This window comes from Eubalaena glacialis, chromosome 19, assembly GCF_028564815.1.
Source record: "Eubalaena glacialis isolate mEubGla1 chromosome 19, mEubGla1.1.hap2.+ XY, whole genome shotgun sequence".
NCBI lineage: Eukaryota > Metazoa > Chordata > Mammalia > Artiodactyla > Balaenidae > Eubalaena > Eubalaena glacialis.
The window spans coordinates 18746854-18769825 of NC_083734.1; the positions used below are offsets into that span (position 1 = coordinate 18746854).

The 22972-nt window shown below is 47.4% G+C and overlaps 1 protein-coding gene and 1 long non-coding RNA gene across 2 annotated transcripts; both read right to left on the reverse strand.

Moving 5' to 3' along the window:
- Positions 1 to 11530: 11530 nt before the first annotated feature.
- LOC133080513 (uncharacterized) lies at positions 11531 to 13048 on the reverse strand. The gene is made up of 3 exons (XR_009698520.1): positions 13030 to 13048; positions 12173 to 12261; positions 11531 to 11608 (listed from the first exon to the last, which is right to left on the reverse strand). It is a non-coding gene; the product is annotated as an uncharacterized LOC133080513 (long non-coding RNA).
- Positions 13049 to 16951: 3903 nt separating this feature from the next.
- COPRS (coordinator of PRMT5 and differentiation stimulator) lies at positions 16952 to 20910 on the reverse strand. The gene is made up of 4 exons (XM_061175589.1): positions 20763 to 20910; positions 18527 to 18593; positions 17907 to 18128; positions 16952 to 17362 (listed from the first exon to the last, which is right to left on the reverse strand). Exons 1-4 carry the CDS (start codon positions 20859 to 20861, stop codon positions 17193 to 17195), a joined length of 558 nt encoding a protein of 185 aa, XP_061031572.1. The 5' UTR covers positions 20862 to 20910; the 3' UTR covers positions 16952 to 17192.
- Positions 20911 to 22972: the final 2062 nt, after the last annotated feature.

Below are 22972 nucleotides of genomic sequence, written 5' to 3' on the forward strand. Positions count from 1 at the left end.
TAGAGCGCAGGCTCAGTAGTTGTGGCGCACGAGCTTAGTTGCTCCGCGGCATGTGGGATCTTCCCAGACCAGGGTTCAAACCCGTGTCCCCTGCATTGGCAGGCGGATTCTTAATCACTGCGCCACCAGGGAAGCCCCGAAACAGGAACTTTTATATGTTATTGGGTAGAGTTTAATTGGGTACAAGTCCTATAGAAGGCAATCTGATGGTGTCTATCAAAATTTAACGGGTGTACATTTTAAAATGCATCAGCTGCCCTAGCAAAATTTCACTGCTACAAATTTATCCTACAGATGTTACTGACACGTGCACGAAGGGCAGCACTGTTGCTTGAAACATTGTCTATAGGAACTAAAGAAAGGAATAGTCTTCAGTAGGAGATTGGATAATATATTATGGTACATCCATGAAATATATTTTATCAGCCATTAAAAAGACCATGTCAAAATCATATGTGCTTTTGTGGGATGACTTCCAAGATACATTAAGTGAAACAGACAAGAAAGCAAGGTGCAAACTAGTATGTCTGGCACTCTATTATTTGTGTAGAAAAGCCCATTTATGTTTGAATATGCATAGAATTTCTCTGGATACACAAGAAAATTATGACAATGGTTCCTCTGGAGAGGATGACTGAGGTCAAGGGTGGGAAAGAGACTTTTTATTGTACACCCTGCCCTATTCGAATTTTTTAAAATCATGAGTATGTATTTCCTTTTCAAAAAAAAAGACAATAAAAATAATACAATACCTAGGCTAAAAAAAGGATGTCTATATATGTTTACAGTTATATAAATAAATATCTATATTACAACAAGCAAAAAAGAAATTAAAATTATTCATAGAGTATATTCAGTTATGTGAAAAGAGAAAAATGTTTAGAAGAAAATAAGGAAATGTACTAAAATGTTACCCTTGAAATTAAGAGTGATTCATCTTTCAACTTTTTTGTCGTTTCCAAAATGTGTTTAATAATCACATTTTACTCTTATAACAGAAAAAAATAAACTTTAAAAAACTGTGTTAAATTAAAATATAGTATCCATCCATCTTTATAGTCTAAATGCAGAAGGTAAAATCAGGTGAGACAAGAGGTATTAACTTTTCAACTCCATGATTCTGCATTAATGAAGTTTGCTGTGGTTTACTAACTCCTTTTCACTTTTTTGGGCTTGGCAACTGCTGCCGATAAAGACAAGACCTAGTTCATAAATCAGTCTCAAGAAAACTGTATTTATAATACCCAGTACCAATGGATATGCAGTTGGATGAGCTTTTTCAGACATTACTGCATTCAAATTGATACCACCTTTTTGGAAAGCAACTTGGCTACATGAATCTGAAGCTATAAAGAGTGTTTATGCCCCGTGACCCAGTAATTTGACTTCTGGAATCTTAAGGAAAAAGCCTGAAATACCGGAGAAGTTTACACATAAAGGTCTTAATTAAGAATGGTATGCAATCATAAAAAATTACAATTACGAATAACATGTAGCAACATGGGGAAATGTTTATGATACAGCGTTAAGTGAAGGAAAAAGAATACAGAAAAGTGCATATCCTACTATTACAACTGCTTCATAAAATATGTGTGGAAAAATCCCAGAAGAGTTTTACACCAACATGGTCACAGTGCTTATGTTCAGGTGGTAGGACCTTGGGGGAATTCTTGATATTTTTCTCCTTTTCTCTTTTCCAAATTGTTTATAATGTATTTTTAATAATATATTTTCAAATACGTAAAAATTTGAAGTCTGGGCTGTTTCACAGGAAATAATGACTCTCTATGTTATCGTGTCTCTAGTTCCCTTAACTGAAAATAAAAGTCCTTCCTCTCATGTAATAATAACGGTCACTGATATTTATTAAGCAACTACTTTCTGCCAAGCTCTTTACACATTTTAGTTCAATGACTTCAGTGAAGTAGAAATTCTTATTACATACCATTTTGCAGATGGGGAAAACTGAGGCTCAGACCGGCTAAATGACACAAGCCAGAGGTGACAGCATCAGGATTCAAACCCACGTCCTTCTAGCTTTAAACCCAGTTCTTTCCACCATTATATTGTCACAATAACTACCCAAAACAGTTCTCAGGGTCCAGGGTGTGCCAGGGAGAGTACTAATGCTTTACACACATTCTCTCATTTAATAACACTGTAGATGTAGATGGTGTCCTCATTTTACAAATGAGGAAACAGTGGCTAAGGGAGGTTAAGTCACCAGTACAGCTGGTAAGAGGTAGAATCGGGATTCTTTTTTTTTTTTTAATATATTTTTTGGCAGCGCTGCAGGGCATATGGGATCTTACTACCCCAACCAAGGATCGAACCCACACCCCCTGCAGTGGAAGTGCAGAGTCTTAACCACGGGACCGCCACGGAAGTCCCAGAACCGGGATTCTAACCCAAGTTGGCCTGTGTTGGGAACCATGACACTGTCGTGCTTTCCCACAACAAGGGAAAACCCAAACCCTCCGAGCCCAGGATGCAAGGCGCCATCCCTGGTGCAGCCACTGTCAGAAAGGAAGCACCTGGCAGGAAGGTGAATGCAACAGGAGGAGGTGGGCTCCCGGGGCTCCCCCGCTGGGCAGGGCCGGCTCTGCACGCACTGCACACCTGAGGCCCCCGGCTGGTTGAGCTGGCACTGTGCATAGACATCCGTGTGGCCTGGCCTGCAGCCAGCACACATGTCACGTCCTCCTGCCGGCACTGACAGGGCTGGTGCTAATCTGCCCAAAGGCCTCAAGAAAAGCCCTTAAAGCTGTCTTTAAGGACTCCTGGTTCTGGGAGGTATGGGGAGACAACACCGCCTCCTCCATGGTGGAAAATTCCAGGGCCACCTGGCTTAGCAAGAGAAAGTGATGTCTAGCCTCCTTGACCCCCAGGAGCCAGAGGGCCCAGGACAAGGCTGAAGCCCTATGCCTGGACCCAGAGGCTGAGCCAACAATATGAGCCAGGGCTCCAACTCTCTGGGAAACAGGAAGTTCAGGTCAGCCTGGGGGTGGCGGGAGGGGGGGACCAAACCAGAGGGACTCAGGCCAGAGGCCAAGTGAGACCAAGGGGCCTCTGAGATGTGGACACAGCTGAGTGGACAGACCAGCACCGAGGAGAGCTCTGAGGATACGGAGTGTTAGGAACACTCATAGACTGCTGGGAGGAGTAGTGGACCCAAGTATTTGGAAGATAGTTTGGCATTACCCAGTACACACACACTCTATGAACAGGCAGTTCTACTCGTCATAATGTACCTGGAGAATCTCTTCCACCACATGGGCCCCAGGATGTTCACAGCAGCACTGCTCATAAAAACAAAAGCTGCAAACAGCCCAAACACCCGTGGACATGAGAATGGGTTAAAATATATACATTCTCTATTCAAGAACAGACTTGTGGTTGCCAAGGGGGAGGTGGGTGGGGGAGGGAGGGACTGGGAGTTTGGGGTTAGTAGATGCAAACTATTATATAGAGAATGGATAAACCACAAGGTCCTACTGTATACCACAGGGAACTATATTCAATATCCTGTGATAAACCATAATGGAAAAGAATATAAAAAAGAATATATATATGTGCATAACTGAGTCACTTTGCTGTACAGCAGAAAGTAACACTTTGTAAATCAACTAAACTTTAATTAAAAAATAAAAATAAAAAAATATATATTCTCTATTCATACAAGGGAATACTACATAGCCATAAAAATAAATATGCTATAACTTCATGAGTGAATCCCATAAACACAATGTTAAACAAATAAGGGAAATCACAATATAATAGATATGGTGTGGTTTCATTTAATAGAAGTCCAAAAAACTCTCCAGACTAAACAATGTATTGATTGGGAAGGAGAAAAGGGGAAGGGGGGTTGTTGGCCAAGCCCTAAGCCTCTGTCTTCAGGACCTTCTTTTGGGGACCCAAGTTACCAGCACAAGGGCAGATCCTCACCCACAGACTCACCATGTCCATACTCTTGTCTCCACTACCCACCCAGCATCCGTGGCCCTCTTCCCATGCGCAATGTCAGTCTCTTCCCTCCTCCCTGCCCCTCCCCCAGTCTCTGGGGAATTCATAAATTGCCCTTCATTTCATATTTCTTACCACTGGCATTCCACATTTGTCATCTCCTCTCCCAAACCAGACCCAGGGCCTGGCAGATCATTGAGAGCACATAGAAAGGCCACCTCATGAGCTCCATCAAAACAGAGATGGTCTGTCAGTTAATGTGGAATCACAGAATCTTTGAGGCCACCCGCCCCTAAGCCCTTATTTTATCAGGTGAGAAGCTGAGGCCCAGGGGGTCCGTGTGATGTGACTGGTCTAAAATCACAGCTAGTTTGAAGGCAGGACCAAGGATTCCTGAACCCCAGTCTTTTCTCCTACAATGTGCTGTCTCCCTAAAGCTGACGTTGAACGGACTTCTGATTCTGGCCACAGAGCCGACTAGACACCCCAAACTACTTCCTGCTGAAACAGTCAAAAGGCTGGACAAAACATTTTCAGTCCTTTAAAGGCACCAAGTGAGCTGGCATAAAGGGTTAAGAATAGTCAGAGGCCAAAGAGGAAGGGAAAGCAGGAAACCGGAGAGAATGTAGAAGCTGGCTTTCTCCCTGAGGACCTGTGTCAAACCCACATGATCTTGAGCACTGGTTTTCAAGGCCTCATAGAGTGCGTGGACAAGGAGACAAACCCCAGCCCGGTCAAGGTGAAGAATTAAATGGAGAGCTTCCCATAAGGCTGGGCCCCATCTTCAGTACAAGAGTGGGCGAGAAATAAACTCCTTTTCCCCCCAGAGGAGCAAGGAAAATTGCCCATGTTAAACACTGAAAGCAGGTGGGAAGGAAAACAAACAAACAAAAAACCTTTACCGTGAGAATTCTTGAACCACAAGCCAGCTCTTATATATATTTTTTTAAAGATAAATTCTTTTTTTTTTTTTTTTTTTGGCTGCACCGCACAGCATGCGGGATCTTAGTTCCCCGACCAGGGATTGAACCCGTGCCCCCTGCACTGGACGCGCAGAGTCTTAACCACTGGACCGCCAGGGAAGTCCCAGCTCTTATATTTAAATTCAGAGATAGTGGGCAAAAATCCTCAAGCTGATTGAGCAAGACGCTGGGGGGGTGGGGGAGCCAAGAGAGTTAGCCGTAAGACTCTCTGGGACAGAGCATTCCGGGCAGGCAGAGGTGATCGCCAACTCAAAGGCCCTAAGGCAGACTCATGCCAGGCTTGTTCCAGGAACACGAGAAGGCCCAAGGGGCTGGGGTAGAGAGAGCCAAGGAGAAGTAGAAGGAGATGAAATCACAGGAATAACAGGAGACCAGGTTGGCCAAGGCCTGGCGTGCTGTTGTAAGACCTTGGACTCTTCCTCCGGAATGTGGGTCCACTGGAAGAGTTTGAGCAGAGGATTAACATGGTCTACTTTATGCACACAAGGATCACCCTGTGGCGATGGTAGCACAACAACGTGAATGTACTTAACGCCACTGAACCATACACGTTAAAATGGTAAATTTTATGTTATGTATATTTTACCACAATTTTTTTTAAAAAGATCACCCTGGCAGCTGCTGTGCTCATACGTGGAATGGAAGCTGGAACACCAAGTAGGAAGACATTCCAGGAATCTAGGTGAGAAACGATGGCTCCAGCAAGGATGGCAGCAGGATAAAGGATGAGGTCATATTTTGGATGTGTTGGATGTCAGGTATCAAAAAAGGGAAGATCGTGGTGACTCCAAGGTTTCTGGCCTGAGCAATTGGAAGGACAAAGTTGTCATTGACTAAAGAGGGAACAGGTTTATAGGAGAACATAAGAGTTAAGTTTGGGACTTACTGGGTTTGAGATATCTATTAAACGTTCGGGTGGAAATGTCACGTGTTAGTGAAGATGTGGAGCAAGTAAAACTTTCACACACTTCTGGGGGAGTGAAAATTGCAACAACCTTGGAAAACCCTTTGGCAGCATCTATGACCCAGTGATTCCATTCCTAGGTATATGTCTGATAGCAAATCTCTACATGTGTTCACCGAAAGACATGAACGAGAACGTTCATAACAGCATTCTTTGTAATAACCCAGAACTGGACATGACCCATCAACAATAGATTAGATAAAAGTGAGGGGGCTTCCCTGGTGGCGCAGTGGTTAGGAATCTGCCTGCCGATGCAGGGGACGTGGGTTCGAGCCCTGGTCTGGGAGGATCCCACATGCCGCGGAGCAACTAGGCCCGTGAGCCACAACTACTGAGCCTGCGCGTCTGGAGCCTGTGCTCCACAACGGGAGAGGCCGCGACAGTGAGAGGCCCGCGCACCGCGATGAAGAGTGGCCCCCGCTTGCCGCAACTAGAGAAAGCCTTCACACAGAAATGAAGACCCAACACAGCCAAAAATAAATAAATTAATTTTTTTAAAAAAAGTGATATATTCACATAATGACATTTTATCGAGCAATGTGAATGAGCGAGCTACTGCTATGCAGTAATGTGGATGAATCTCTCATTAGAGAATATAATCTTCACAAAGTACGAAGTCAGACAGAAAAAGAAGATGAATCTGATCCAGCAAACCCACTCCTGGGCATCTATCTGGAAAAAACGAAAACTCTAATTTGAAAAGATACATGCATCCCAATATTCATAGCAGCACTATTTACAATAGCCAAGACATGGAAGCAACCTAAATGTCCATCGACAGATGAATGGATAAAGAAAATGTGGTATACATGTACAACGGAATATTACTCAGCCATAAAAAAAGAATAAAATAATGCCATTTGCAGCTAAGTGAAGTAAGCCAGACAGAGAAAGACAAATATCATATGATATCACTTATATGTGGAATCTAAAAAAAATGATACAAATGAACTTATTTATAAAACAGAAATAGACTCACAGGCATAGAAAACAAACAAATGGTTACCAAAGAGGAAAAGGGGGGGAAGGGACAAAGTAGGAGTTTGGGATTAACAGATACACACTACTATATATAAAATAGATGAACAACAAGGACCTACTGTATAGCACAGGGAACTATATTCAGTATCCTGTAATAACCTATAATGGAAAAGAATCTGAAAAAGAATACATATATATAACCGGATCACTTTGCTATACACCTGAAACACTGTAGATAAACTATACTTCAATTTAAAATAATTAATTAATTAATTTTTTAAAAAAGAATATGAATCATGTGCCCAATGTTAGAGTTTGAAAACAGACAAAATTGGTGTTCAAACAAAAATCTGTACACGAATGTTCATAGCAGCACTATTCATGATCGCCAAAAGGTGGAAACAACCCAAATGTCCATCAACCGATGAATGGATACAGAAATGTGGTGTAGAAATACAATGGAATGTTATTCAGCCGTAAAGAAGGAATGAAGTACTGACACATGCTACAACATGGATGAACCTTGAAAACATTTTGCTAAGTGAGAGACACCAGACACAAAAGGCCATATGTCATGTGATTCCATTAATGTGACATGTCCAGAATTGGCAAGTCCATAGAGACACAAAGCAGATTCGTGGTTGCCAGGGGCTGAGGAGAATGGGGGATGGGGAGTGACTGCTAATGGGTGTGGGGTTTCCTTTTGAAGTGATGAAAATGTTCTGAAACTAGGTCATGGGGATGGTTGCACAACACTGTGAGTGCACTAAATGCCACTGAATTGTATGCTTCGAAATGTTTAAGATGATAAATTTAAGTATTTTATGCAATAAGATGAAAAAGATAAAACTCATCTATGGTGTTATAAGTCGGGATGGTCGTTATTTTGGGGTGTAGAGAGGGGTAAGTGATTGGGAGGGGGACAGGGCTTCTGAGGTACTGATAATATTCCTTTTTTTTCGAAAACCTAGATGGTAGTTACATGAGTGTGTTCATTTTGTAAAGATTCATTGAGCAAAAGAGACAAGTACAGACAATTCCTGCAAGGTGTTTTGCTGCAGAGTAGGGCTGAGAGAGTGGGCAGGAGCTAGAGAGAGAAGTGGGATTACGGGAGGGTTGTTTTCAGATGGGAGAAATGATAGTGGTAAGGAGGGCGAAATAGATGATGTAGGAAAGGTAGGAGAGAATTGCTTAAGTGGTTCTGAGTAAGGGAGAGGAGAGAAGATCTCATGCATGCACAGGGGTTCTGCAGTGAGCCCATGACAGAAACTAGTAACAAGCAGGAAGCTGATCTCAGGGGTGTCAACGCTGGGGGGTGGGGAGAGCAGTGGTGAGCCTGTAGAAGTTCACTCCTGGCTTACTGCCAGGTTTATTGCCCCTCAATTTACCAGCGAGCACTCTGAGACTCAGGGAGAAAAGAGGATTGCTCACCGTCACACCACTGGGGCCAGGAGTGGAACCCAGGTCTCCCCGATGCCGCGTGCAGGACACCGCGCTGCCCACATGCCTCCAGTCAACCTTTCCACCGTTGAAAAGAGCGCTTCCTATCATTTGCCCTGAAACAACTTCTCAAAGTTTCAGGAGTACCCCCCTAGACTTCTAAGGACTCTGGGATTTGAGGAACAAGTCTGTTCCGCCTTGTGGATATGCCTTATCATATAAAGGACTTTAGTTCTGTCCCCTCCTCAGCCTCCATCTTTCCCGGCTGGAGAATTCTCACTGTGGAGCTTGCCCTGATGGTAAAAAGCCCTTCATCACTCCATTGTTTGGCCCCTTTCCAGTTCTATTACGTCTTTCTTGGAATGCAGAGGCCATAACAACAGAAACCACAGTGGCTTCCATTTTGAAGAGCCTTTTGCAGGGACAAGGGCCCCATTTATGCATTCAAACCGATGGTCAGGGAGCCTGTGGTCTGCCCAAGGTCACACAGAGTGTCAACAATAGAGCCCAGCAGAGGAGAATTCCAATTGCTGTGATCTCTCCCCACACCCAACTGCCTGCATGCAGGACTCCAAATGGGCACATATATCAGTCAGGAGGCATTCAGCAGCAAGAGACGGGGGAAAGTCATGTCAAAGCAGTAAGGAGGATTTATTGAATTACATAACTGATACTCCTGAAGCAGGCAGGCTTCCGGGGTTGGTCCATAGGGGCTCAATGATGTCATCATGGTCCCAATTTCATTGTCTTGCCACCCACAGAGGCTGTAGTGGGTTGAATGGCAGCTCCCCAAAAGATATGTCTCCCTCCTAATCCCTGGACCTGTGAATGTGACCTTATTTGGAAAAATGGTGTTTGTAGATGCAATTAAGTTAAGGATCTTGTGATGACATCATCCTGGATAACCCAGGTAGGCCCTAAATCCGATGACAAGTATCCTTACAAGAGACAGAAGAGAATAGGAGAGGCTTGTGAAGGCGAGGCAGTGCCTGGGCTGAGCAGCTACAATCCAAGGATTCCGGCAGCCACCGGAAGCTGAAGGGATTAAGGAACAGAATCTCCCCTAGAGCCTCTGGAGGGGGCACAGCCCTGCCGATAACTTGATTTTGAACTTCTGGACTCCAGAACTGCAAGAAAATAAGTTTCTGTTGTCTTAAGCCACCAAGTTCGTGGTTATTTGTTAAGCAGGCCTAGGAGACTCATACAGAAGATGAGATATACAGGTCAACTTAGACCTGATCCCCATACCCCACCCCTACGTCCAGGGGTGGGGTTAGCTTTCCCCAAGGTCCATGAGAGACACGAGAAAGGGGAAAGGGGTGATCATCAAGAGGAGGGCAATGGATGTAAGGGAGGCAATCAGAGTGTCCACCCCACACACCATGTGCACGAAGGTTCCATCTCCTGAGCATCTGCTCTCCAAGCATAGGAAAGACAGAGGGTGCCCTGGACGTGTGAGCTTCACAGGTGAAGTTCAAGGTGGAGGGCTACACAGCCCCGGGGAGTCCTCCAAACCCTGAGAGCAAAGTTGAACATCTGGAACAGGGAGCACCTTCCTCTTAAAATACTGGCTGTGAAAGGTCTTATGAATCTAAAGATCATTCACTCGTAAGAGACTGTTTCATCCACCTGGTTGCCCAAGCCAGGACGGACCTCAAGCTCACCCCAGACTCTTTCCTGTCTCTTGCTCTACCCTTACAGCCAATCTGTCCCCACTTCTATAAATAGTCCCAATCTGTTCGTTCCCCTCCATCTCCATAGCTATCACCCTAGTTTAGGTCCCCATCCTCTCTTACTAGATTACAGCCCCCAGACTGACCTCCCTGGCTTGAGTCTCAGCCTCCTCCCACCAGTCTCCACCAGGAACTGGAAAGTTCTTCCGAAAGTGAAAATCTGCCCAGGACACGTTCCTGCTAAGAACCCTGCAAGCCCCTTGGCATAGCTTCCAAGGACTCTTGCTTACCTGACCATCCCTCACCATGTCCCCAAACACACAAGACCTCTCACACCTGGGGGCCTTTGCACACACAGCTCCCTCTGCCTGGGCGATCACCCATCCCACTTCCTGGCCAAGTCCTCCAGGACTCAGCTTCTAGGCTGTCTGCTTTGAGGGGTCTCCTTGACCTCCCACCCCTTCTTCTGGGTTCCCACCATACCCTGGGCTTTTGTAGTTCTCCTGTGCTAACATAAGGGTCCATTTATGTGCCACCAACTTCCCCCTAGACTCTGAGCTCCCTGAAAGCAGGAACCAGGTCCATCCTGAGTACATAGTATATAGCAGGTGTTCAGAAATAAATTGATGAATAAAGATCAAATCTACACAGCAGGGCTTCCCTGGTGGCACAGTGGTTAAGAACCCACCTGCCAATGCAGGGGACACAGGTTCAAGTCCTGGTCCGGGAAGATCCCACATGCCGCGGAGCAACTAAGCCCGTGTGCCACAACTACTGAGTCTGCGTGGCACACCTACCAAAGCCCGTGCGCCTAGAGCCCATGCTCCGCAACAAGAGAAGCCACCGCAATGAGAAGACTGCGCACTGCAATGAAGAGTAGCCCCTGCTCGCCGCAACTAGAGAAAGCCCGCGCGCAGCAACGAAAACCCAATGAAGCCAAAGATAAATAAAATAAATTAATTAGTTAAAAATAAAAAGATCTACTCTCTTAAAAAAAAAAAAAATCTACACAGCAAGCATATATTAAGCACTTACTATATGCCAGACTCTGGGGTAGGTGCTGGGGTAGGGGACAGGGGGATAATGATGACACCCTAAATTTCACAGTAACTTTTTCTGAGAAAACCCATCTATAAAATCAGGAGTAAATCCTGCCATGAATTCACAGGTGAGCTTGCCAACCAGTAGGAAGCCCACTGACAGGAGGGTAACCCCGAGCAAGCTCAGCATCTCCTCCAGGGCCCCTCACTCTTCCCTCCCGGTGGGTCACGCAGGAGACAGAGCGGCGATGGGTCTTTACTGCCACCTGCTGGAGGAATGGAATAACGCTACAGGCGGCAGCCAGGAGAAATTCAGGCGCCTGCCTTGAGTTGCCAAACACATGGCTCTGACTTATATCTGCCACATTTGTTCAACAGCTAATGAGAAGCTGTCAGAGGAAATGGCTTTTGAAATCAAAATCACCTTACCAGAAAAGGGGGGGCGGGGTGGAAGAAAAAGAAAAAAAGGAAAGCCAACTGTACCTTGCAATGGTCAGAAAGTGGCAGCCTGCCTCCTGGGGAAATTTCTCTCTCTGACTCAAAGGGGAGGACCGGAGAATCCTGTAAGATGGAGAGAAATATCTCCTTCTGAAACTGTGGCTGTGTTTTATTCCCCAGGCCCGCAGCAAGCACAAATTCTGGTGGAACTCTCCGAACCTTGGTGCCCTGGAACCCAACTGAACTCTCCTCCTGCCCATCAGCACCTGCAGGATCTAGCTCAGTCCTGGAACCAGCTCAACAGAAACTGCCGGAAGCTGGGAGGCCGTTCTTTCCAAAGGCCTTGGCTTTGCAGCCAGACTCACTAAGTCAACAAAGTGGGAGCCAGCCGTGCTGCTTGCCCTCCTGTTACACCCTCCAACTTCTCCTGGGCCTGCCACACTCACACACACGTGTGCACGCTCACACAGAGTGCTCCAGATCCAGCATTCTGCTATTTGGGTGGGGAATCTGCTCTGGGAGAACTGGGAGGCAGAATCCAGATGGGCTACAGCCAGAGTATTGGGTTTTTTTTTTTGTTTTTTGTGTTTTTTCCTCTTTCTCCGTATTCCAACCATCCTGTGAAAAGCTGGGCCCAAGAATGCAAACTCCGGAAAACCAAGGGCAGTGCAGCGCCAAGATATTTACTTAGCCAGTGAGTGTGCTTCCGTCCCCCTGGAAGACAGTCTCAGATTTCCTCAGGGCACTGGAGCCTTGCAGAGTCCAGCCAGCTGCTTCTGTATATAAAGAGAGTGGTCCCTGCAGCCTTCACAGTCAACCCACCCAGCCACCCAGGCATCTGAGAGAAAGCTAGGGGAAGCACCATCTACCATTCCCGTCCTGGGGTCTCAGGATGACCAAACTGTCCCCACTATAAACAGCACCAAACTAATTTAGGGGTGGGGTGAAAGGGTACATTCCCCCAGACCTTCCCAAAGGGAAGAAAGCTATAACAGACAGAAACACACCAGAGCCATCAAAAATACACAAAACTGGGACTTCCCTGGTGGCGCAGTTGTTAAGAATCCACCTGCCAATGCTGGGGACACGGGTTCGAGCCCTGGTCCGGGAAGGTCCCACATGCCAGGGAGCAAGTAAGCCCGTGTGCCACAACTACTGAAGTCTGCGCACCTAGAGCCCGTGCTCCACAACAAGAGAAGCAACCGCAATGAGAAGCCTGCGCACTGCAACGAAGAGTAGCCCCCGCTCGCCGCAGCTAAAGCCCGTGCGCAGCAACAAAGACCCAACGCAGCCAAAAATAAAAATAAACAAAATTTTAAAAAAAGAGTACCCAGGAAACTTCCAATGCATTTGTAACTTAAAAAAATAATAATACACAAAACCACTTATACAAACTGTGAACGGCACAATTCTGTTTGTTCTGCCACAGTACAAAAATGGCAAGTTTTTCATCCAGATAGAAAATAAAAACGAAGAAAAAATTATCAGCACTCTGATATGAATCAACCCATGATGATACTTTCAATACGCCATTCTCTACCTACCTGATGGTCTGGTCCCCTGCCTCCAGCAGTAAGTCGTTCTCATCTAGGCTTCTGTTAACTCTGTATCTCCTGCATCTTGGGGGTTCAAGAAGCAAAACTGTCGTCTCTCTGACCATCCCAATTTCCGACCCCGAGCTTCCATCTGGGCCTTCTGGGGTTCTCACTTCCTCAAGCAGTGCATGACGTCATCCAATATCCATCTTCACAGGTCCTCTTTGTCCCACGGCCCCTCTGGGTCCATCAGGTTCTCTGCATGCTCAAGGCCTGGGCACCTTTTGCCAGATGGTCCTGACTGCCTAGAAGAACCAACATCTATCAGTCTCTGGGGACCTAACTCCCCAGGGACACACCAAGAAGCAGGGCTCATCATTCCATCTGCTTTTAGCGTCTCCAGATCTCTCTCTCTCTTCTCTCCATCTTCCTTCTCATAGCCCAGGGAATTTTTTTTTTTTTTGGCCTGGGGAAAATTCTTTCTTCCCAAATGTCTACAAGATTCATAGTCTGTTGGCCCCAAACTCCCTTGCCTCCTTACCAAAAAAAAATTTTTTTTAATTTAAAAATCCCTTTTTGTAAAACCAAAACTAAAAAAATTTCTTGGCTGTTTTCGACTCTGTCACATGCCTCCACTAAGGCAATGAGCCTGCTTGCACGGAGAGAGGGCAGGAGAGAAATGAGGGTATATCTGAAATGTCATCCAGCCACACGATAAACACGTTTTTCCTCTCTTTTCCATCACCCAAGATTTTTAAAGTGGTCAGCTGTGGTTTCTTTCCTGGTAAATGATATTGTCTGAAAGAAACGCCAGAATAAGAGTTTCTCTTCTGTCCCTCCGAACAGTCCCTTCGTGCCTCTATTTCTCCAGCAGCCTCTGCCCACTTCTGTCCCTCTCCCTGGTCCCTCCTTTTCTGTCCCATGGCTGCCTCTTCCAGCCTGACTTGTGCATTCTGAGAGAAGCTGGCCGGAAGTCACCATTGCCCCCCCAGCCAAGAGAAACAGTAGCACCAAAGGCTCAGGTGCGTCCCTCAAAATGTGTTAGCCTGCAATGCCCTGTCCCCATCCCTGCACCTGCCCCAAGTCAATACATTCTCTGAGCACTTTCTGATTCCCACATCCCAAAATACCTTTTCAGCCTGCATCTTACTTTGCCTCTCTCTAGAAGAGATGGCCACTCCCTCTTCCTTAAAACTCTCTTCTCCTTAGATTTGGCTTGAGTGGTGCCTACACTCACCTGGTTTTTCTCCTCCTCTGCCACAGCCTGCCCTTGGGATCCGATCCTTCCGTTTACCCTGTAATCGCTAACGCTCCCCAGGGCGCTGTCCTTGGCCCTCTTCTATTCCACAAGCCCTCGCTGAACAAGCTCAACCTCCCTCAACGCTGCAATGCCTGCCAAAACCTCAAAAATCCCCAAAACAGTCCCCTCTCCCTTCCCCTTCCACCTCCTTCCCCCCACACCGCCCCCTGATTCCAGACACATGTTTACAACGGCCTAGAAAAGGAAAAGCCAGAGAGAGGATAAGAGTGCTCATTTCCTACGTTGGAAAGAGTGTCAGGACCACAGAGCAGACCACGACCACCAAATGGGTAGACTCCAACTCCATACAAGAGAGACTTTTTCAACAAGTACCACCACCCAGCAATGAATGGGCTCCTTCTGAGGTAATTATTTTATTTTTTGGCCATGCTGTGCGGCATGCGGGATCTTAGTGCCCCAACCAGGGATCAAAACTGTGCCCCCTGCAATGGACGCACGGAGTCATAACCACTGGACCTCCAGGGAAGTCCCTACCTTGTTCTTTCATCACCAGCTTGGGATGTTGTCAGTCAACCCTAAACACAGCCTGGGCAAATACTGCACCATTACTGAAGAAGACTGAATTTGTGCCAGTATTTACTGAATGTTTTCATGCTGGGCTCCATGCTATGAAACAGGGATGCTGAGGAGTAAGATGTGGTCCTGCCTTCAAAGAGCACTCACCCTAAGGAGGGAGGTGGACCCGTAAGCCGCTGATTGCAGCAGAGGGAGCCAAGTGTTAGGACATTTATCAGAGAGAATGGGGAAGACTAGGCAGAGGAGGCAACTCTGTTTTAGGATAACAGCTTGTCTTTAAATACCTCATTGCAAAATCTATATTAAAATAACAAAAATATAAAAGCAAACTGCCGACACCTCCACTGTCTAATCAAATTGTTTCCATTTGTCCATATTAATCCTTATCACTTACATATGCCATTTTTTCATGTTTCCAGTATAATCAGAGTGGTTTTATAGTCTATATTTTCACTTATTATATCATTAGTATTTTTCCACGTCCCTACTTTCTTTTTCTTACTTGCACTTCACCCCCCTTCACCCCACTTAACTCCCCAGGCTGTGAACCAGTGTTCACAGCCTGGGGAGTTACCCATCTCCATCCTTCTCTGTTTGATCCATCCTAGGAGGGGCACCAGAACGATACCTAAATCAGAACAATTGACTAGCCCCTCCCCCCTTTTCTTGCTCTCCTGACACACACAACTTTTGGCTGTGAAAGCCATTCTAATGTCTTTAACTCTAAGAGAATATTGCTGGAAAGAACCAGGAGGAACTGCAAAGAGTAACTTTTGAAAAGCAGGAGAGTCTAAATTCACAACCATTCCATGGATCCCAGCAGCGGCAGCTTGTAAATTTTCTTTGCTCAGATACTCATGCACGTGTACTTTCCTTACTCTTTCTTCCGTCCCTCCCTCTGACATACGTGTAATCTCCCCACCTCGTGACTTCTGCTTTTACTCAGTTTCAGCTGCCTCATAATTGCACATGGGCCGACGTAACCTGTCCATAACACCACCTTTCTATTTGGCAGCTCTGCCACGCTCCTCAAGCCCTCAGTGTTTCTTAGCTCAATTTCTCAAGTTCCTCTTTTCACGTCAGACACGCTCATGGTCTAATCAGCCATGGCACTGGGAGGAGTAAAGCAAGAGTGGTGTGGGGATGTGGTCTACGACTGTCTCTCCAGCAAGGACAGCGGAAGGGACCATTTTTTTCTCCCTAGGACAACCTTGGCCATGAGGGCTCCTCACAGCCAAAGCTACTGCCCTCCCTCATAAGGTGCTGCCTTATTCACACATTTTATGGGGTCTCTGAAAAATAGCTTAAATGGTTAATTGTTCATTTAACTGCCGTGGATTTCAGGTCTGAAACTTTTTCTTGATTCAGCTTCAATACGGAGGCAGGGAGGTAAGAAGCAATCCCTAGCCTGCCCAAGAGGCAACGGTGACATGGTCTGGTGTGTCACAGACCTGCCGAGGTGTGGTCCCCAGGTCCCACCTCCAGGCTCACACACACACACACACACACACACACACACAAACACACACGGGCAACCATGGGAACAGACTTCAGAGTCATGTGAGGGTTCAGGTCACATTTCTGCCGTTTCCTGGCTGTGTGATCTGGGAGAGGTCAAAACATTTTGAGCCTTATTTTCCTCATCTCCCAAATGAGGTTAAAAAAAAAATTTAAGTGACATGTAAGTAATTGTAAGGATTAAAAGGTTAAATGGAAAGTAGAGTGTAAAATCCTTTCATGCCAACTGAGGGCTATACAACTGCTGGTTTAATTAATTTGCCATTTCATTTTCCAGCCTACAGAAAGTCCTTGTTAACTAAGTAAATGGTCAATTTTCCATCAACAGGAATAGCAGTCAGCCACAAAGTCACCAGTGTCTCTTGGGTTCCAATCTCTGGTCAATAGGGCCAGATCTACAGAGGCAAAAACTAAAGTATCGTTTTCTTTCACAGAGTAGTTTCATCTCAGACAACATCAATCCTGAAAATGTAAGTGAGGGGCTTTAAATGAAGGAGTGAGGCTTTGCTCAGAAGTATCTAATGAAAAAGGGGGTTAAAAAAGTAGGCAAAAGCATGCTGGTTTTTTTTTCTACTTTTATTTATAAAGAACACCATTCCTTCCCGACACAGACATAAACACTCACACATTCCAAGGAGGAGCTCATTAAAAACAACAACAACAACAGAACTGGGGGACAGAGGACCTTATTTAACACCAGTCTGTGTGCCCGACTCGGGGATCACTGGGAATGTTTCCTCAGATATGACATCTCACCTCAAAGAAAGGAGACGTTGACCTGGAGGGCCCACCCACTCACCAGGCAAAAGCTACGCCCTCAGTCTTCGGCATCATCAAACTGTCCCGTTTCAAAGACCATCTTGGAATAATGGGGTATCAGTGGAGGTGGATGGTGCCAACTGGGGTCATAGATCATGTCTCCTTGCGGGGCACAGCACACCCAGGGTCTGACCTCTTGAGAAAGGCAACCCTGGATGTCGTCAGCATCTGCAGGCAGTTTTAAAAGACAGATTAAAGGAAGGAGGGAGAGTGAAAAGAGAGAGCCAAAAATGTCTAGGGGACAGACACTTGCACTGTCTTTGCTTAAACACACGCACGCACGCGCACACAGACACAGACACAGACACACAGACACACACACACACACAGTCCTCCTTTGGTGGAGAATCCCAAGCACCTTCACTCGGACGCCACCCACAGTCCTGCTTCTCAGACACCGGTTCCTAGCAGCGCAGAGGAAGCAACTGGTGAACAGAGCACTTCTGTCTGCAGCCGCTGGATTCACACAAAGATATTTGGAGATGGTAACATTGTTTCAATGTTAAAACTGACCAATACATTATATAATGAAATGCAAAACTGGCACTTTTTTCCCCCCCATATGAAACAGGAGCTGTCACAGAAATTTCAGACCTATGAGAGCTATCAGGCTAAGCTCATGGATGTGGGTCCCTCTTCCAAACTGTTGAGGGGTTAACGTGTAGGAGGGTCTCAGAAGCCTGGCCTAGGACCCCAAAAACCCCACACCTACCATACGGATTCCCTTGATCTGCTTTCAACTCCAAGTCCCAGTCCTCGTTAAAAAGATCAGCAGCCTGTTCCCTGGGTGGACAGCCAGACACCCCTTCTGACAGCTCCCAGGGACTCGGTTCCCCATCAGAATCCTCGTCATCCACAGCAAAGCCTTCCTCTTCACAATGGGTGCCCTCACCATGGGCAGGACTATCATGAGGGATGCTCTGTGCTCCACTGGCTAAGAAATCGACAAAAGGAAGAAGGTCTTAAAAAATAACTGGCAGACCAGAGAGGGCCTAGTCGTGCACTCGGGAGATTTTTGGCAGACTTACTAAGAGGGCAGCAGTAACAAGTGTGCAGAGTTCCTCAGCCACCGGAGCGCTTATTTAAAAACTGTTGTTCTGTTTCCAGTTTTAGAAGTAGGGTTGATCATTTACTTTCAATAAGATGTTTCGCCTTAAATAAGGCCGTTAATTACCAGCTCTTTTCATTCACATGAGAAGGCAGGCACAGTTTATGTTTTCAGGTAGTTTAAATGTCACTGAGGCAAAGGGCCTCTGGCAGATGATAAGCTTTCACAATACAGACCTCCTTGGTCTCTCCCAACACCCACCCCAGGCTCTGCTGCCTACTTGCCTAGTCGATCCGCGGCCTTCTCAGTCTCTCTCTCCTGACCGGAGTGGCCAGCTGGGGCAAAAGCAGCCTGCGGGAAGAAGAAACAATTACCCAGGACTTGGATATCTCGGGTATGGCCAGTATTTCAGCCCCACACCCACCCTTCCATACCCTCCTTTGTGAGGCTGGGGCAAGGACTCTGCCACCCACATTTCTGCTGTGCCTTGTTCGACTGGGCCTTGCTGCTTCCTCTTCCTGTCAGCATCACCCCTGCCAGCAGGATCGCCTGTCTTCCTAGAGTGGCCACTGAATCCAGTGTACAGTTTGCCAGCACGTGCAGAGCCAGCCTCCTCTCGAGCCCTCTCTAGAGCAGCCTCAGTCTCGGGCCCGCAGGATCCCTCCTCCAAGCTCGGAGACTAGCACTAGCCGGGACAGTACCCCCTCCTCAGAGGTTGGAATTTCAGCTCCCTGCAAAGCCTCTCCTCTGAGCTTGTACATTTCAGTCATTCCAACCTCACCGCTTTGTTCCGTCAGCCCTAGGGCTGGTCGCTGTTTCCCCGCAGGGGCTACCTCCCTGTTTTTAGCTTTTCAGTTACTTAACTTTTTGTCTAGTTAACAGCTCCTTTATCAAATTCTCTGTCTCCTGACTGACACATGGGGACAACAGAGCTTCAGTTGTTAAAGGGAAATCGTCTTCTCCCATAGCCACCCATATGCTTCTCTGCTCCCATCACTCAAAAGTTCCTGAAATCCTATCACCTGTTAAGACCTCTTTCTAAGTGGCATGAGAAATGTTCACAGCCTGCATGAGAAGACCTGATTTCAATCCCATTCATTCAGTGTGTACCCTGGACAAATCACTTCAGCCACCACACCTGGGTTTCCTTCTCTGGAAATTGGGGATGACTGTTCTGACCTTGCAGGAGGTTTATAATGAGGTAACATTTATGAAAACACCTAGCACACAGCAGGAATATAACATCTGTTGAATTGAAATCCACCTTCTTTGCCCCTACATCTAAACTGCGTTTGGCACCTGCCCCAATCAGTTCATGATCTAGTCCTACCTGGATTTAATGAGTCAATTCCATCTCCTGTAGTCAGCGACAACTCCTGGTCACTCCTGCCGACCAGTAGTGGGACCTCTCATCTCTTCCACCGCAAGAGCTCCCTAACTGCCTTCCCACTCACCCATCTTGCGCAGCCTTACACGCTTAATGACTCCTCTGATGAAAAACACAACAGGCCTCCACTGCTGGAGCACAAAATACGCCGTGGCATCCACACCTCCCCCTCACGTTCCATCAACCTGTGCAGCATAGTTCTCTCTCCCAGCTCCGGGACCCAAGCTCCCAGCCATTTGCCCCGCATTTCTTCATCTCCACGCCTTTGCCAGGACCACCATCGTCTCATCTTGGAGAGAAAGCGCACAAACCTTCCTGCTCTGCTCTGACAAAATTAGTTTCATCCTACCTGCACCCCAAAGTAATTTTCCTTATAAGCTTATCACTACATTTTTCATATTTTGGTTAACATATGATATCTTTGATGCTTAGACAAGCATTCCATTCCTCCATCCAATTAATATGTGTGTCTACGGTGCCAGGCACTATGCTAGGCGCCGGATTTACAGCACTAAACAGAGGGTTCCTACCCTCAAGGAGCTCACCCTCTAACACGGATTGCTGACTGTAAACAAGGGCAGATGACTGTAATAACGGTCTCTGAAAAGCCAGGAGCTGTCTGGCGCGCAAATGAAAACAAGTTTCTGGAAACCCTGCGTCAAACGCGGCCTTTTGGTTTCAGTGAAGAGAAAAGGCGAGAGCGCATGAGACATCATCTGGTGCTCAGGCTTAGCTGAGCATCCCCACCAAGGGACACGGACCCTTCAGGGAAAGTCGCCCTCCTCGCTGCCCTCACCTGGCCCCAGCCCAGGCCCCCCAGTAGCGGCTCCAGCTCTGGGTCAGCAGCATCACCTCCCATTTAGCAAGGACGCACAGGCGTCCTGCGGCCGACAGCCAGCCCTCCCGGCCCGGCGAGCCCACCCACGTCCTCGGGGTGCCGCGCCCCACAGCCCGGCCGTTTCCAGCTCGGGCGCGCGCCCAAACGGCGGGGCTGCAGAAGGCGGGTCCGAGGCGCTTCCCCGGCTCCCCGCGGCCCCCGCCCAGCCCGCCCCGCGAGCCCGCCCCGCGAGCCCCGCAACTTCCCGCCCCGGGCCGCAGGTGGTAGCCGCGCCCAGGCCCCGCGCCGCGCTCACCCCCGGGCTGGGGGGCGCCTCCCGCGTGCTCAGCAGCGGCAGACCCGGCGGCGGCTTCGCCGCCCCCAGCGCCGGGGCCCCAGCGGTCTGAGAGTCCATGCCCAACGGCCCGCAGCTCGGCGCCCAGGACGCCGCTCGACCACGTGACACGCCGGCCTGGCTGCCAGCCGGAGGATACGCCGCGGCGGGCCAATCAGCCGGGGGTGCTCCCGGCCGGGGGCGGGGCGCAGGGGTCACGAGGAAGCCGGGGCCGGGACAAGGGGCGGGACGGAGCACGGGGCGGAGCGCGCTCGACTGAGAAAGCCCCCGTCCCTACCTACCGGTCCCGGAATCTGATTTTTGTAGCTCCTGACGATGCAGATCCCAGGGCTAGACAACTAGCTGGGTCTGGAATGCCAAGTGTTATCCCTACCCCACCACACTGCGCATGCTTCCGCTTCAAAAACTGTTAGAATTGTTGATTACCCGCGTCTACCTGACAGTGTATAAAACTGAGCTCTCAAAACTTTTCATGCAACTGTAGCTCTAACCCCATTTCACTCTTTTCTCTAAACAGGTTTCTCTAGAACTCGGTCTGGAATTAGACTGTAACTCACCCACAAATGGATGAGACAACTCAGGAGCCCAGTGATTCCCCACCTTGAGTTAATGTCAGTTCTTAAAGTTAACCCATTAGTAACCAGGTTAGATGATCAAAACAGACTCTTGAAACGTTCCAGACACCCTATAGGCTATGACAATTGGTCAGAGTAAGCCTAAACATTCTGTGCTGGGCCGGTACAGTCTCACCTGGGCGCCGATACCAGCAGAGGTTAGGCAGTGCCTGGGCTGGGGATAAACCAAACTCTAAAGACAGCTTTCCCTGCCCTTCCCTGAACTGTCTGAACTCCAGTAACAAATCTGCTCAAGGTGTGATAATCATGTTAACCTTTAAATAGCAGAAAACCTGGAAGCTGGGAGTCCTTGCTCACCAGGCCACCTTATGACAATCTGAGACATTAGCCTATTCCTTCATCTCCCTCAAAGAGTGTGTTGTTTATACATATGCATTTGAAAAAATTTAGCCTAACAGTTCATACATTTTTTTCTCTACGTAGACTTTCCTACAAGGAAGAGAATGTGACCAATCAATGTGTGTTCTGTTCTGACCCATGAGTTAGTTTCCCCAAATCTAACTGGATCTAGGTCAAGTGTCCAATAGAACCTTATTTGATGGTGGGAATAAAAGTTCTGTTATCTGTGATGTTCAGTATGGTAACCAGGCGGCTCGTTGAACACTTGAAAATGTGGCCAGTGTAAACAAGAAACTGAATTATCTAATTTCAATACATTTAAGTTCCCACACATGGCTGGAAGCCACCCTAACAGTGCAGCTCTGCAACTGGCTACATGCATTTTCATTACCTGCAATGGTGAGAACCGGGTACAGGGTGTGATGACCCCAGGGTGACCCACCTTCATAGCCTTGCTTTAAGGCAGAGGTCCCCAACCCCCGGGCCACGGACCAGTACCAGTCCGTGGCCTGTTAGGAACCAGGCCACACAGCAGGAGGTGAGCAGCGGGCCAGCGAGCGAAGCTTCACCCTCTCACCTGTGTTTACAGCTGCTCCCCATTGCTCGCATTACCACCTGAGCTCCACCTCCTGTCAGATCAGCAGCGGCATTAGATTCTCATAGGAACCTACTGTGAACTGTGCATGTGAGGGATCTAGGTTGTGCGCTCCTTATGAGAATCTAATGCCTGATGATCTGAGGTGGAGCGGAGGTGGCGATGCTAGCGCTAGGGAGTGGCTGCAAATTATCATTAGCAGAAAGGTTTGACTGCACAGAGACCGTAATAAATCAGTTGCTTGCAGGCTCATATCAAAACCCTATCAGTGAGTGGCAAGTGACAAGCTGCATCTTACGGAGTAGACATAAGCCACACACTTCGCATGTCACTGTCTCCCATCACCCCCTGATGGGACCATCTAGTTGTAGGAAAACAAGCTCAGGGATCTCACTGATTCGGCATTATGGTGAGCTGTATAATTATTTCATTATATATTACAATGTAATAATAATAGAAATAAAGTGCACAATAAATGTAATGCGCTTGAATCATCCCGAAACCACCCCCCCCCGCCCCCGTCCGTGGAAGAACTGTCTTCCACAAAACCGGTCCCTGGTGCCGAAGAGGCCGGGGACTGCTGCTTCAAGGAATCACCCACC

Excerpts from the sequence above, each read along its gene's own strand:
- COPRS (XM_061175589.1), bottom strand. The coding sequence starts at position 20,861 with ATGGACTCTCAGACCGCTGGGGCCCCGGCGCTGGGGGCGGCGAAGCCG. Across the intron at positions 18,594-20,762 it reads AGGCGCCCCCCAGCCCGGGG|GCTGCTTTTGCCCCAGCTGG; the intron begins GTGAGCGCGGCG and ends TTCTTCCCGCAG. Across the intron at positions 18,129-18,526 it reads GAAGGCCGCGGATCGACTAG|CCAGTGGAGCACAGAGCATC; the intron begins GCAAGTAGGCAG and ends TCGATTTCTTAG.